Genomic DNA, 14,411 nt, shown 5'->3' with positions numbered 1-14,411 from the left:
CCTGTTCCTATTACTGACACCGTCTTGCTGATTAGCTATGAAGATGACCTGTGTGACCCAGGATTCATGACTTTGCTCACAGGCAGGGATGCCACGAGTGGGCTTAAAGTCGGTATTTTGGGCCACGGAGCAGTTTTGGACACGTCCTGAGGCTGGAGATAGACACTGGCCATGCTCAGGTATTTGGCAGCAGTGGGAGCCCAGGCCTACTGGCCCCTCTGTCTTGGCCTGGGCTGTGTCCCCGGCAGAGACGAGTCAGCTCTGCCCTCACAGTGGCATAACAGGGGCCCTTCTCCTTGCAGGGGAATATGGGCCCTGCTGCCTTCTGGCTCCTGCTCTTCCTTCTCAAGAATCCTGAAGCCCTGGCTGCTGTCCGCGGTGAGCTCGAGAGTATCCTTTGGCCAGCAGAGCAGCCTGTCTCACAGATGACCACCCTCCCACAGAAGGTTCTAGACAGCACACCTGTGCTTGGTGAGATGGTCAGACCCTCCAAGATAGCCCCTAAGACTGCATCATCATGGACCCCAAAACTCTCCCCAACATGGGTTCCTGTCTTCCATGGTCCATCAGTGTCCCAACCTAGGGTCTCCCTGAGCCTCCTATCTTTACACACCTGCCATCTCCATACTCCAGTCTCAGCTAGGAGGCACAGGACGGAAAACCTAACTTCAATTGGCTGGGGTGAAAAGACATTTTGAGAAATGTCACTAAAAAGTCCAGAGGACTGGCCTGAGGCACAGGTAGACCCAGGCACTTTAACAATGTCATCAGGACCACTCAGTTCCTCTCCACCTCTCAGCCCTGTTTCCCACTGTTTCCTGCAGTCTCAGGCTGGCAGTAGCTATTGGCAGCTCAAGACTGACTTCCTCGTGTCTCTGTGAGATTCTGTATCTCTTACAATGGTCCCATTAAGAATCCTAAGACTGTGTTTCATTGGCTTTCTTTGGGTCATGTATCCACCCTGAACCAGTCCCAGGGCTCAGAGGGATGCTCTGATTGGCCAGTCACAGCCCCATCCCAGTAGTTGAGCACAGAATCAGCAGTCTAACCCCTGAGAGTGAGAGCGGGTGGACCCTAGAGGAAAATCAGGGGCCCGTTTCCAGAAGAGAAATATATGCCGGGCAGGCAGAAACAGAGCTCGATGGCCCCACTCTCTCCCCAGCCTTCTGATACCTTCCTAGTTCCTACTTTCCCTCACAACTTCTCCTGGGGTCTCTCCCTCATCAAGGGTCTCTGAAGGACCACAGAGACAATATTTCATCAATTTGGCCTTTTCCACCTTGCTGTGTGACTGTAGGCAAGGCAGGCACCCTCTCTGAGCCTTTTCATCTTCCTCTGTAAAATAAGAGCTGGGGGTGGCATATGAGCAGGTGAAGGGACAGCCTGCTGACCCTTCCTTGCACCTGTTCCATGCAGACAGCGTGCTGAGTGAGAGCCTCAGGCTTACGGCTGCTCCCTTCATCACCCGTGAGGTCGTGGTGGACCTGGCCATGCCCATGGCAGACGGGCGAGAATTCAACCTGCGACGTGGTGACCGCCTCCTCCTCTTCCCCTTCCTGAGCCCCCAGAGAGACCCGGAAATCTACACAGACCCAGAGGTAAATGCCAGGGGTGCCTGGTCATATGGAGTCTGTGGGAGAAAAATCAATGATTTTGGGATGAGCCAGATCCGAGTGGCAGCCTGCCTCTGCTCCTTGTTTGCTATGCGACATTGCCCAGATTGCTTTACCTCTCTGTGTTTGCTTCCTCACCTGTGAAATGGACCTTATAATAGCACCTGCCTCATGAGGTAGAAAGGAAGATGAAATGGGATCATGCAGAAGCAGATACTGATGGCCCCCCTCTCTCCCCAGCCTTCTGATACCTCTCTGGCTCCTACCTTTTTTCACAGCTTCTCTTCGAGTTAGACCCAGATCCCCTCATGTTCAAGGGTCTCTGAGGAACCCTTGAACATGAGGGGATGTTCATTCACACTGAGTGCTTTGTGATAGCTGAGCCATTTTCCTTATTTCAGAACGTTATAAGGTCAGTTTCCCAACACTTCCCTCTCCCCAGACTTTGAGATGAAGCAGACTTTCACAATTGCTAACAGATTGTGTTCTTACTGTGTGTCAGACTCTAAACTACATGCTCATCCATCCATTCATTCATCTGTCTACCCATCTACTCATGCACCCATCTATCCATTTATCCATCCATCTATACACTCACCTATTTACCTATCCAATCATCTATCCATCCATCCACCCACCAATTTACCCTTTCATTCACCCATCTACCCATTCGTTTATCCATCCAGCACCCATCTACTCATCTATCCATCCATCCACCCATCTACCCATATATCCATCTATCCATTCATCCATCCACAAACTCACCCATCCATCCATTAATCTATCCATCCACCCAACCACCCATCTATCCATTCTTCTACCCATCCACCCATCCATCCATCCATTCACCTACCAAGCTACCCTTTTATCCACCCACATACCTGTGAATTCATCCATCTATCCATCTGTCCATTCATCTATCTACTCATTTATCCATCCACCCACCCATTTATGTACCCTCTCACTCATATATTCATCCACCCATTCTTCTACTTATCCACCCATCCATCTATCTATCCACCTATCTACTCATCCTTCCATCCATTTGTCCATTCATCCATTCATCCACCCATCCATCAGTCTACCCATTCATTCATCCATATATCCATCCATCCACCCCATCTACCCATCCATTCATCCATCCCTCCATTCATCCATTGTTCCATCCACATTTCCATCTCTTAGTCTATCCACTGGTCCATTCACCTATCCTTCCACCCATCTTTCAGTCAGCAGCTACTCCATGCCAAGCCATGTGCTCAGGTACAACCCTTGCCTTACCACTGTGCAATATAATGAAAGGAAACTGGCATTTTCTTTTTTAAAAATTATTTAAATTTCTTTTATTTTACATTATGAAAGTAATATATACTTATCATGAAGTATAAAGAAATATGGAGAAATACATACTTAAAAGTAAAAAATATATATTTCCCTTCTTCTCCAGTTCTACAGAGTTCTCTAACTGTGGTTTGGAGTGTGCCTTGCGAATTGTTTTCATGGCTTTACAGGCATACACAGAGCACATTCACACGCCACGAAAAGATCAGTGTGTATAGGATCTTACAGTGTATACTATTCTAAAACTTGCTTTTTTCTCTCAACAACCAATTGTAAAAATTCTTTCCATGTCAGTACACACAGATCTTTCGCCATAATTTTTTAACCAATCTCCTGTCAATTGACCTGTATATGGTTTCCAGTTTTTCCCTCTTACAAACATGACTGTCATGACCATCCTCATATATTTTTCTTGGTGCAGTCTTGTTCTGGGAGTGGGGTCAGAAATGGACCTTTTTCCTCTTTCAGGTATTTAAATACAACCGATTCCTGAACCCTGACGGATCAGAGAAGAAAGACTTTTACAAGGATGGGAAACGGCTGAAGAATTACAACATGCCGTGGGGGGCGGGGCACAATCACTGCCTAGGGAGGAGTTACGCAGTCAACAGCATCAAACAGTACGTGGAGGGCCAGGGTGGGGCTAGGGTGGCTCCTGACCGCCGGGTTGGCACGCGCCCTTCTCTCCTGGGACTGAGGGGTCAGCCAGGAGAATGGTTTGGCAGAAGCTCCACACGGACAGCCTGTGAGCCATCATTTATTTGTGGTTTTTCAACTATGCGCTTTTAAAAATCAGAAGAGCTTACTTTTCAAAGCCAGATTTCAGGCCCCGGGCGCAGTGGCTCACGCCTGAAATCCCAACACTTTGGGCAGCTGAGGTGGGCAGGTCAGGAGTTCAAGACCAGCTTAGCCAATATGGTGAAACCCTGTCTCTACTAAATAATACAAAAATTGGCTGGGTGTGGTCGTGGGCATATGGAGTTCCAGCTACTTGGGAGATTGAGGCAGGAGAATCACTTGAACCCCGGAAGCAGAGGTTGCAGTAAGCCAAGATCATGCCACTGCACTCCAGCCTGGGCGACAGAGTGAGATTCCGTCTCAAAAAAAAAAAAAAAAAAAAAAGCCAGATTTTGGATTTCTTTTGAAATAATCAGATCTGGCAGCAGGTTCTTCTCTCCAAGACTGGTGTCCAAATTCCAGATACTGGACATTCCTTTCAGCTGACCGTAGCTGTCCGTCTGCAGCTGCTGCTGCGTGTTCAGAACCTCGTGTTCAGAACTGATCGAACTTCACTGTTCCCGCTTGGTTATTTTAATGCCTGTGGGGGCCAAGAGCCTCATAAATTTTCTCCCCTGAACTCCAGGAGCCTTGGCCACCAAGTTCACAGACAGATTGGACCAGGGTTATGACATCTACCCTGTCCTCCTGTCCAGCCCCTGTGCAATCATAAGCTGGGTGACCTTCTGAGCCTCTGTTTCCTCAACTGTAAAACAAGGGTTCTGATTATAACTGCACCCCAGGGGTATCAGGATAAATGAATTGGATCTTTCTAAGTTCTTAGCCCACTGCCTGGCTCATTGTAGGCATTTGATAAATGTTAATTATTATCATAATAATAATTATTATTAATGTGCATGCATTATGCTAAGTGAATGGGCACATTACATTAACCTTTGGCCTCAGTTTCCTCAAGAAAATGGAGTTGATTATGAGCATAATACAGTTCATATGCATTCCTAAAAACCACTTTGCTGTATGAAATCATGCAACAAAAACTGCAAGGATTTATGCCTGTAATCCCAGGGCTTTAGGAGGCCAAAGTGGGCAGATCATTTGAAGTCAGGAGTTTGAGACCAGCCTGGCCAGCATGATGAAACCCCATCTCTACTAAAAATACAAAAATTAGCCAGGCGTGGTGGAGCATGTCTGTAATCCCAGCTACTCAGGAGGCTGAGGCAGGAGAATCTCTTGAACCCCAGGGGTTGGAGGTTGCAGTGAGCTGAGATCGCACCATTGCACTCCAGCCTGGGTGACAGAGTGAGGCTCTGTCTCAAAAAAAAAAAAAAAAAAAAAAAAAAAAAACCCAACCAAGCAAACAAACGAACAAAACTGCAGGGATTAGAGGAAAAGAGGGACTGTGCCCAGAACTCAAAAACCTCATCAGTGACACATTAAAAAAAAAAAAAAAAGAACCACCCAGTAAAAAATGGTAGTAAAGTTTTATGCATGTTACATGGCTAAGACCTGTGTAAGTACTGTAGTAACTGGCTGTAGATGGATGCTCAGCTGTGTGCGTGTGTATGTTTTATGGATTTCTGCACAGCCAGGGTTCAGCTGGGTACAGTTTTTTGTATTCATCTCATGTTTCTCACAAGTGAAATTGCATATGAACAAATGTGAAACTTGCATTATACTCAAATTGTGCCCTAATATATCAATCCTACTGGAACAAATTCACCTGTTCAAAACAAGTGTAGAGCAGAACCGACTGGCGTTCCTATTTCATCAAGTTTTTGGACAGATAAAAAGAGACAATAGATACTAAATGCTTAGCTGGTGTGTAGCGCACAGTGTTCCAATAAATTAGCTAATTTGTTGTTATTTTTATCTCACTGAATTGTCATGACAACCCTGCTGGTCCGTCTAAAACTGTCTCGACAGGTAGCCCATTTGCTGTGGTCATGTTCCTGGGAAGTGGAAGCACCAGGTTCAAATCCAGGGGTGAGCACAAAACTGCCATCCCATAGAAACTCACCCTCTAGTATTTTACAGCCTCAGAGCTTGAAGAGACTCATCCTGTCTTTCCCCTCTTTGACCAGATGGGAGAACTGAGACCCAGAGTGAGAAAGAACTTGGCGAGGGCCACATCCCCATAAGCAGCACAGCCCAGGTCTTCTTTCCAGAGTATTAACTTCCCTCTCTCCTCATCTTCCCCCTTCTTCATTCCTTCAGTAAGATAAAAGAATCCCTGCCATGTGCTCAGTCCTGCATCGGGCACCTGGGTCTGGGTAGGGAATAATGGTGGGAAAAGAGTCATAAGATATTCTCTGCCCCTTATGAACACAGGCAGTGGTAAGATGAGGCAGACAGGCAGCAACTGCTGACATCTGTAGGGCTGGCTCCACATTTACCGGGGCACTGATTACATCATAGGCATGGCAGCTTCGAATATTTATTATGACAGTTTTCCCAGAAGATGGCAGTAGAGAGCAATTGCTCTTGCAAAGTTGGTCTATCAGGACAATGTTCTCGCAGACGGCAGTAAAATGTCTTGGGAGAGCGATGCCTGTTTCTAACCTAACAAAGACACCTAAGAGCAGCAGCCCTGGCCAGGATAGACAGTGAGGGTTCCAGGAGTTTGGAGAAAGGTGGAGAAGGGTGTGGGCTGAAGGATCCAGAGGAGTCTGTATTAATCAGCATAGGCTCAGCTCTGCACCTGCTGAGCCTCAGTGGCTTTAACCAACAGGGGTTTAGTTCCACTCATGGTATCAGCTGTGGGTTTGGGGGCCTCCCCACTCTGTGCAGAGACTCGGGCCAGGCTCTTTTCCTCTTCTGGCTCCACTATCTCAAGGTGAAGCCTGCATGGCTGCTAGGCAGGAGGCACAGCTGGAGAGCCACACACTGGCTCATGAATGCTTTGACACAGGAATGACACAGGCCACTTCTGCACACAGTCCACTCACCAGAACTCATCCACGGGCCTGACTAACCTTACAGGGGGCTGGCAAATGCGGTGAGCAGCAAATGTCTTTGTTCTGTTTCCTCGTTCCTCTGTTCTCACTTTTCCCAAAGTCGAAGCCAGACTCAGGAGGCAGCCATGGCCGCCCTGCCTTACTCCTGTTGGCACCTCGCCCTATCCCTCTTCCTCACACCTTCCATGCCGTCTCTCTGCAGATTTGTGTTCCTCGTGCTGGTGCACTTGGACCTGGAGCTGATCAACAGAGATGTGGAAATCCCCGAGTTTGACCTCAGCAGGTATGGCTTCGGTCTGATGCAGCCGGAACAAGACGTGCCCATCCGCTACCGCATCCGGCCGTGACACAGGGAGCAGACGGAGCCACGTGCTTGCCTCTGCCCAGCCTGCGCCAGCCTCCCAGCTTTCTGCGTGCACAGTTGGCCTGGGTGCAGGGGCCAGCATTACCACGTCCCTGCTTTTCTCCCAGAAGGCTGGGTCCAGGGGAGGGAAAAGCCAAGAGACGGTGAACAAAGAAAAGACATCCAAAGCTCTATGGATTATCTGCTGCAAAGTTTTCTTTCCAAAATCAGGCCTTATCTGCTCCCAACTCACCTCATTCATCATTCCGATTTCTTCAGGGCCAGGAGGCGCTGTGAAGACAGACAAGGCAGAACCGGGAGTCCTCATTGCTCTGCCCCCAACTCCCGGAGGGCCACCTTCCCTGTTCCTAGCAGCTTTCATGGTCCAGGCCTTATCCAGTCAAAGCAGATACTTGCCACAGAAAGGCCACTCAGGACCTAGCAGTGTGTCCATTGATGTCATTCAGCAGTCAGTCCCGCAATTATCCTTAAACCAGCTAAAGCCGAAGGAGTCCTTAGAATATCTGCTTCCCTGGATGCCCCATTTACCAGACACTTCCCTCATTGCTCACACTACTTGAGAAAATGCAGGAGCGCTTTCCCCAAGGCTGATGCGTTCCAGGTACGGAACAGGGGCACCGTCCAAACACAGGGCTCTGAGGAGTGGAGTTTTCTGTTCTAGAGTGACAGGCACCAGATGGGATGGGTTTTCCCAATGTCAGCACTTAGGTAGGGAGCTAAGGAAGACACAGCCCAGACGAGATGGCTGGAAGAAGCCACCCAGGACTCCTTAGACCGTTCAAACCAAAAAAGAAGGTGCTGCTCTCATGCATTCTAGTGCAGAAGCTCAAACTGTGGTCACGATCCAGTCTGCAGATGTGCTTTGTTTGGACTGTACTTAAAGAAAATTACCTTAGTTGTTATCATCTTTGGGAGAGTTCATTCAAAATGTCCAGCTTCTCTTGGAAACATGGTATATCTGACCACACTGGGCTCACATTCCCAAGGGTAACTCTTGGCCAGAGCCGAATGGCAGCCACCTCCCTTATGCAGGACATGTGCTCTCTGCTTCACTGCAGTTCTGACCCAGTCTGCTTCTGCATTCACAGTGCCTCCTGGCCCTGAAGGCATCTGAGTGTGAGATCCTGCTCTAACTCGTAGAAGTGACATGACAAGAGGTGGTGGGGACCAGCTAATTGGTCCAACCCAGCCTGAGTGCACCATCCTTTGAACAAATGTAACAGTGATGAAAACCTGCCTTTGCCCCAGCTTTAGAACAAAAAGCCTATGCCAGGCACAGCGGCTCATGCCTGTAATTCCAGCACTTTGGGAGGCTGAGGTGGGCGGATCACTTGAGGCTGGGAGTTCAAGGCCAGCCTGGTCAACATGGTGAAACCCCATCTCTACTAAAAATACAAAAATTAGCCAGGTGTGGTGGTGCACGCCTGTGATCCCAGCTACTCAGGAGGCTGAGGCACAAGTGTCGCTTGAATCCAGGAGGTGGAGGTTGCAGTGAGCTGAGATTGTGCCATGGCACTCCAGCCTGGGTGACAGAATGAGACTCTGTCTCAATAAATAAAACAAAATACAGCTTAAAGAGGAAAATGGCCTACAAACCTTTTTTAGATGCTAAATATTTATATTAATATTAGGTCCTGTTTATTGAGACCCTTCACATGCCTGCGATAGGCCCTTTCGACAGCATTTCTAGAAACACAGCGTTTCTGTGAAGAGAAGGAGGGCTGTGCCTGCTTTGTAGATGAGAAAACCGAGAGGAGAGATGCCTTGCCGGGGCCGCATGGCTCATCAGCTGTAGAACTCCGCAGGCAGATTGACTGTCCCGGGAGCAAATGCCGGATGGGCGACTCCTGCTCCTTGGGCTCAAGGGAGATGGTGAGGGGGCAATTCTTTTCAACTACAGAGAGCTGACAGAGCCAGAGGCACCTAAACATGGGGACAGCTCGTAAGTCACATGATGAGGTCCCTCTAGCTTTAGCTGGAGGGAGAGAAAAGAACCCCAGATCTCTGAATGTCCCAGAGCCTAGTCTCTTCTCAGAGCAGCACTGGGGTTTGGGGGCTTCCCTGGACCTCAGCCTCCAGGCACCCCCAGGATTCCCAGAGAGACACTGTGATTGGCAGGAGGCGGGATATCCCCAGGGAAACCCATCTTCACGCCTGGGTGACCCCCGCTGCCGCCTCCTTCTTAACTCTGCAGGAAATCAGAGCTGGCAGCCTCCAGTGGGAGGACAGAGCCGGTTTCCGTGGCAACCCTCAGCTGCCTCATCGTGGCTGGGAAGGAAGGAAGCAAGCCGGCAGAAATAGCTGTGGAAGGTCTCGCGCAGGCTGCAACCCTGGTGTGCTGGGGGAAAACCCTTATGACTTCCCCCTTCCAAATCAGGCTGGGTTGTCACTGAGACTAGATTCTCACCTGCCTTCAAAGAAGGGCCAATTCCCTTTAAAGGTCGCGCCTCCTTGAAGCCACGATCATTAGTGAATTACACTCAAGGAAAAGACCTGCGGGGCACAAGGCAGCTCCAGCTGTTACCTGAGATACTGAAGTGCAGCTCAGGAGCTGATGATTTAAAGCTGCCCTTGTTTTAATCGTTATTTTTCTTTCTGTCTTTTTCTCTTTAAAAAAAAAAAAAAATAGAAGCCAGAAAGAAAAGAGGGAGAGATGAGTGGGTTAGCTACCTGCCACGTGCTAGTTAGGAAGGTACGTGGATGCCATTGTATTCCTTCATCCTTTGCTTAAGAATAAAAATGGCTGGACCAGCGCTGTGGCTCACGCCTATAATCCCAGCACTTTGGGAGACCAAGACGGGAGAATGGCAAGGTCAGGAGTTCGAGACCAGCCCGGCCAACACAGTAAAACCCCGTCTCTACTAAAAATGCAAACATTAGCCGGGCATGGTGGCGTGCCTGTAGTCCCAGCTACTCGGGAGGCTGAGGCGGAAGAATCACTCGAACCCAGGAGTCAGAGGTTGTGGTGAGCCGTGATTGCACCACTGCACTCCAGACTGGGCAACAGTGAGACTAGGCCCCCCCACCCCCCGCCAAAAAAGAATCAAAATTGCTGGACATATGTAAGGAACATTCTTTTTTTTTTTAAAGCTCAGTGGCAAGAATGAAATACTCTTAAGTTGACCTAATGAAGTGTTTCCTTACCATTATGATTATTATTACTATTATTTGCTATATTTTAATATTGTTGTTTACCAAATATTCTCCTTTAAACAGACTCGCTTTTTAAATTTAAATTTGTTTTAAAAAGGAACTTTTCTATTGCTGCCGATAGTGGATAACATGTATCACTCACTGCCAAGAATAGAAAGTGACCGTGAAAAATAAATTTACTGGGGAGGGGGCTCCATGCTGGTTGGCCAAGGCTCAGGGCTGTCTCTTCTCTGTTACAAAACGAGATAAGCAAGTGTTACAATTGCCTTAAGGCCACCTGGCATCTCCCTGACCTTCTCCAGGGACAGAAAGAGGAGTGAGTTGCTCATCACATGGGCCACCAGGGCCATGTCCTCCCACCAGTGGCTCCCACCCACAGGGAGCTGGCAATGTTCTACCTGCCTGTCCTCCAGAGGGAGAAACAGGCTCGGAGAGTTCACAGGTCTTGCCTAAAGTCATTGATTTTGATCATTAAGAACAATAAAGATGGCGTTTTCTGAGTAGCAGTGATTGTTGTACTTTGCTGTTTTAATAAAGATTCTATTTTCATATAACACTGTCAAGTGGAAGCATGCTGAAATCTATTAAACCATCTTGTTTGTAGAACTGTCTCTGAGTGTGATTCTGACAGAGGCCACTGGCTGTGCCTGGAATGGTGAGCCTGGGACAGGAACACAGAGCATCTACTCTGTGCCTTGTTCTGGGCCCGGGCCGCTCACAGACAGAATCGAGTCACACCTTTACCTACCCTCCAAGGCATACATGAGTATCCCCATTTTGACAGAGGAAGAAACTGAGGGTCAGAGAGGTGAAGTGGTTTGCCCAAGAACACGTGGCTAAGAAGTAGTAGATATGGGATTCATTTAAATGCAGGCTCCTCTGCTGCCTGAGACAGTGTTCAGGATCTTTCTTTCAGCCGTCCTCCTGCTGGCAGCAGAGGGGCCGGGTACCCATTAGAGCAGGGGTCCACAACCACAACCCCTGGGCCACAGATCAGTACAGGTCCTTGGCCTGTTAGGAACTGGGCTGCACAGTAGGAGGTGAATGGCGAGTGAGCAAAGCTTCACCTGTATTGACAGCCACTCCCCATCGCTCACACGACCGCCTGAGCTCCGCCTCACAGTGGTGGCACTAGATTCTCATAGGAGCTCGAACCCTGTTGTGAACTGCGCATGCGGGGGATCTCAGCTGCTCACTCCTTATGAGAATCTAATGCCTGATGATCTGTCACTGTCTCCCATCACCCCAGATGGGATCGTCTATTTGCAGGAAAACCAGCTGAGGGCTCCCACTGATTCTGCATATGGTGGGTTGTATAATTTCACTGTTTTAAACAATGTAATAATAATATAATTAAAGCGTACCATGAATGTAATGCACTTGAACCATCCTGAAACCATCCCCTCCTCCACCCCTGGGTCCGTGAAAAAATTATCTTCTATGAAATCAGTCCCTGGTGTCAAAAAGGCAGGGGACTGCTGCATTAGAGGGCCTTGGGGCAGACCTTGGGAACAAGCGGACAACACAAAAGCTTTCTTTAAAATTTACTGGATGGTCTCCATGCTTCCCCAGAATGTGTGCATTTGTTTTAATATAAAACGGAAGGGGTGAAATGGATTAAAATAAGCCTTGGGGAAAATAAAAAGGGAAATTTGTTGTTTATCTCAAATCTTTGTATAGAAATAATGTCCCAGGGCAGATGTCTCTCACATCAGTTTCCTCATCTGTGAGGAGGAGGTCATGGAGGCACATCAGGTGGGACTGGATTTGGCGGTGAGTGACAGACTTCTCACAGTAACGCAGCAACATGTGATACATTAGCATGCTTTCATTCCAGACTGCAAGCATTCAAGACCTCAGGCTTTTTTCTTTTTTCTTTTTCTTTTTTTTTTTTTTTTGAGATGGAGTCTTGCTCTGTCTCCCAGGCTGGAGTGCAGTGGTGCAGTGGGGTGATCTCGGCTCACTGCAGCCTCCACCTCCCGGGTTCAAGCCATTCTCCTGCCTCAGCCTCCTGTGTAGCTGGGATTACAGGCATGTGCCACCACACCCAGCTAATTTTTGTACTTTTAGTAGAGACAGGGTTTCATCATATTGGCCAGGCTGGTCTCGAATGCTTGACCTCAAGTGATCCACCCACCTTGGCCTCCCAAAATGCTGGGATTACAGCCATGAGCCACTGTCCCCAGCCACATTTTTTTTCTCTCTCCCTCAAGCAGATACAGGAAGCCAGAGGTGGTGTGGCATCTCCACAATCACCAGGTCCCTCCTTCTGGACCCTCTAGCATCTGTAACCAGTGGTTTTCGCCTCAGGGGTTGATATGGCTGCTTGAGCTCCAGCTATTTTGTCCATATTCCACCCAGCAGGAAGAAGAGTGAAGCAAAGAAGAGAAAAATCTCTTGCATTCATCCCATTGGTCAGAAGTCAATCACATGATCATGTCTTGTTGGACGGACAGGAGTCTGGGAAATGCAGTCTTTCTCATCAGGACATCAGTGTGTGCCCTCAGAGAGGTACCATACCCAAGTTTGAGAAGTGCTACATTATGCTCTCCTGTTTACCAGTCATGGTCTGAACCACATGGCAAGGCCAGAGGTCCAGGGCTTGGCTACCCTGAGCCACTGACCCAGCCTTTGTTACAGCCTGGGTCCTAGTGATCTGCAGCTCCAAGACTTTTTGGCCTTTCATACCCTTGTACCATTACGGTCAACAGAAAGACCCAGTGTTTTATCTTGCCAGTTAAGGACACTAAGAAATACATTTACTCCTACTGTCAGTTTATGAAAGGATATTTTAATACCCCTAAAGCAGAAAGGTAGGTTTCATATTAGAATTAACACAACCACTCACTCGAAAGTCTATACTGAATAGCCCAAGAGGTGGAAACAATCCAAATGTTCACCAACTGATAAATGGATAAAAGCAAAATGTGGTATAGCCCCCATTCCAATGGACTCTTATTTGTCAATAAAAAGGAATCAAGTACTGATATATGCTACAACACAAATGAGCCTTGAAAACATTATGCTAAGTGAAAGAAGCCAGTCACAAAAGGCCACTTATTATAGGACTGAATGTATATGAAACGTCCAGAATCGGCAAATCTATAGAGTCATGAAGTGGGCTAGTGGTTGCCAGGGATGGAGAAATAGGGAGAAATAGTGAGTCACCATGACTATGATGGTTGTAAAACTCTGAATATACTTTTAAGTGGGCAAATTTTTTTTTGAGACAGGGGTCACTCTCTGTCACCCAGGCTGGAGTGCAGTGGTGCGATCTCAGCTCCCTGCAACCTCTGCATCCTGGGCTGCAGTGATCCTCCCACCTCAGCCTCCTGAGTAGCTGGGATTATACGCAAGAGCCACCATTCCTGCCTGGCTCACTTTTGTTTTTGTATATTTTTGTAGAGACAGGGTTTCATCATATTGCCCAGGCTGGTCTCAAACTTCTGGTCTCAAGTGATCCTCCCGCCTTGGCCTCGCAAAGTGCTGGGATGATAGGTGTGAACCACTGTGCTTGGCCATGTGGGCAGATTTGATGACATATGAATGACACCTCAGGAAAGCTGTTGTGCATTTTTTAAGTAAATATTTTGAGCACCTCTCATTGTACCAGGCACTGTTCTAGAAAACAGGACCTGGCAGTGAGTAACACACACACACACACACACACACACACACACACACACACACAAGCTGTATCTCTGTCTTCACAGCAAGGACACACTCATGGGAGAGACCATAACAAATGAGGTAAATAGTAAAATATAAAGCAGGTAAATGGAAATAAGCACTTTGGAGAAGAATAAAGACATCAGGGGATGGGAAGTGCAGTTTTAAAGAGGGGGCAGGAATGGCCTCCCTGGGGGAGCTTTGAACAGAAGCTCGATGGCAAAGAGCGGAGCAAACCTTGGGGCGTCTGAGGCAAGAATGTTCCGGAGAGAGGCAATGGCAAATGTGAAGATGGGCAGCTCCGGGGCAGGTTCCGGGAGAAGGAGTGAGGCAGTGTGGCGTGGCCAGCAGCCGCAGAAGGCTCCGGGTAGAGAAGAGCCATGGTTTAACTTATATTGTAGCAGGATCCATCTCACCACGCATGCCGAGGAGTGGGAAGCTGGAGACCAGGGAGGAAGAGACTGCACCGGTCTGGGCAAGGTCTCCGCCCTCATAGGTTTCACATTTGGGCAGCAGAGACCACCCAGTGAAGAAACAAATCAGCATAAATACAGTGTCAAGTGCTGAGGAGGGCTCTGA

General features: G+C 48.2%; 1 protein-coding gene across 1 annotated transcript in view; it reads left to right on the top strand.

Moving 5' to 3' along the window:
- PTGIS (prostaglandin I2 synthase) overlaps positions 1-10,769 on the top strand; it is a 58,471-nt gene extending 47,702 nt beyond the window's left edge. The window contains exons 7-10 of the mRNA XM_010343248.3: positions 303-471; positions 1,417-1,598; positions 3,423-3,574; positions 6,849-10,769. Coding sequence (XP_010341550.2) covers positions 303-471; positions 1,417-1,598; positions 3,423-3,574; positions 6,849-6,993 — 648 coding nt within the window. The 3' untranslated portion in view covers positions 6,994-10,769. The remainder of the gene's footprint in view (positions 1-302; positions 472-1,416; positions 1,599-3,422; positions 3,575-6,848) is intronic.
- The last annotated feature ends 3,642 nt before the right edge of the window (positions 10,770-14,411 follow it).

The sequence above is a fragment of the Saimiri boliviensis genome, chromosome 9 (genome assembly GCF_048565385.1).
Source record: "Saimiri boliviensis isolate mSaiBol1 chromosome 9, mSaiBol1.pri, whole genome shotgun sequence".
NCBI lineage: Eukaryota > Metazoa > Chordata > Mammalia > Primates > Cebidae > Saimiri > Saimiri boliviensis.
The sequence above is the reverse complement of the archived record's forward strand: the minus strand, read 5'-3'. Positions and strand labels throughout refer to the sequence as shown.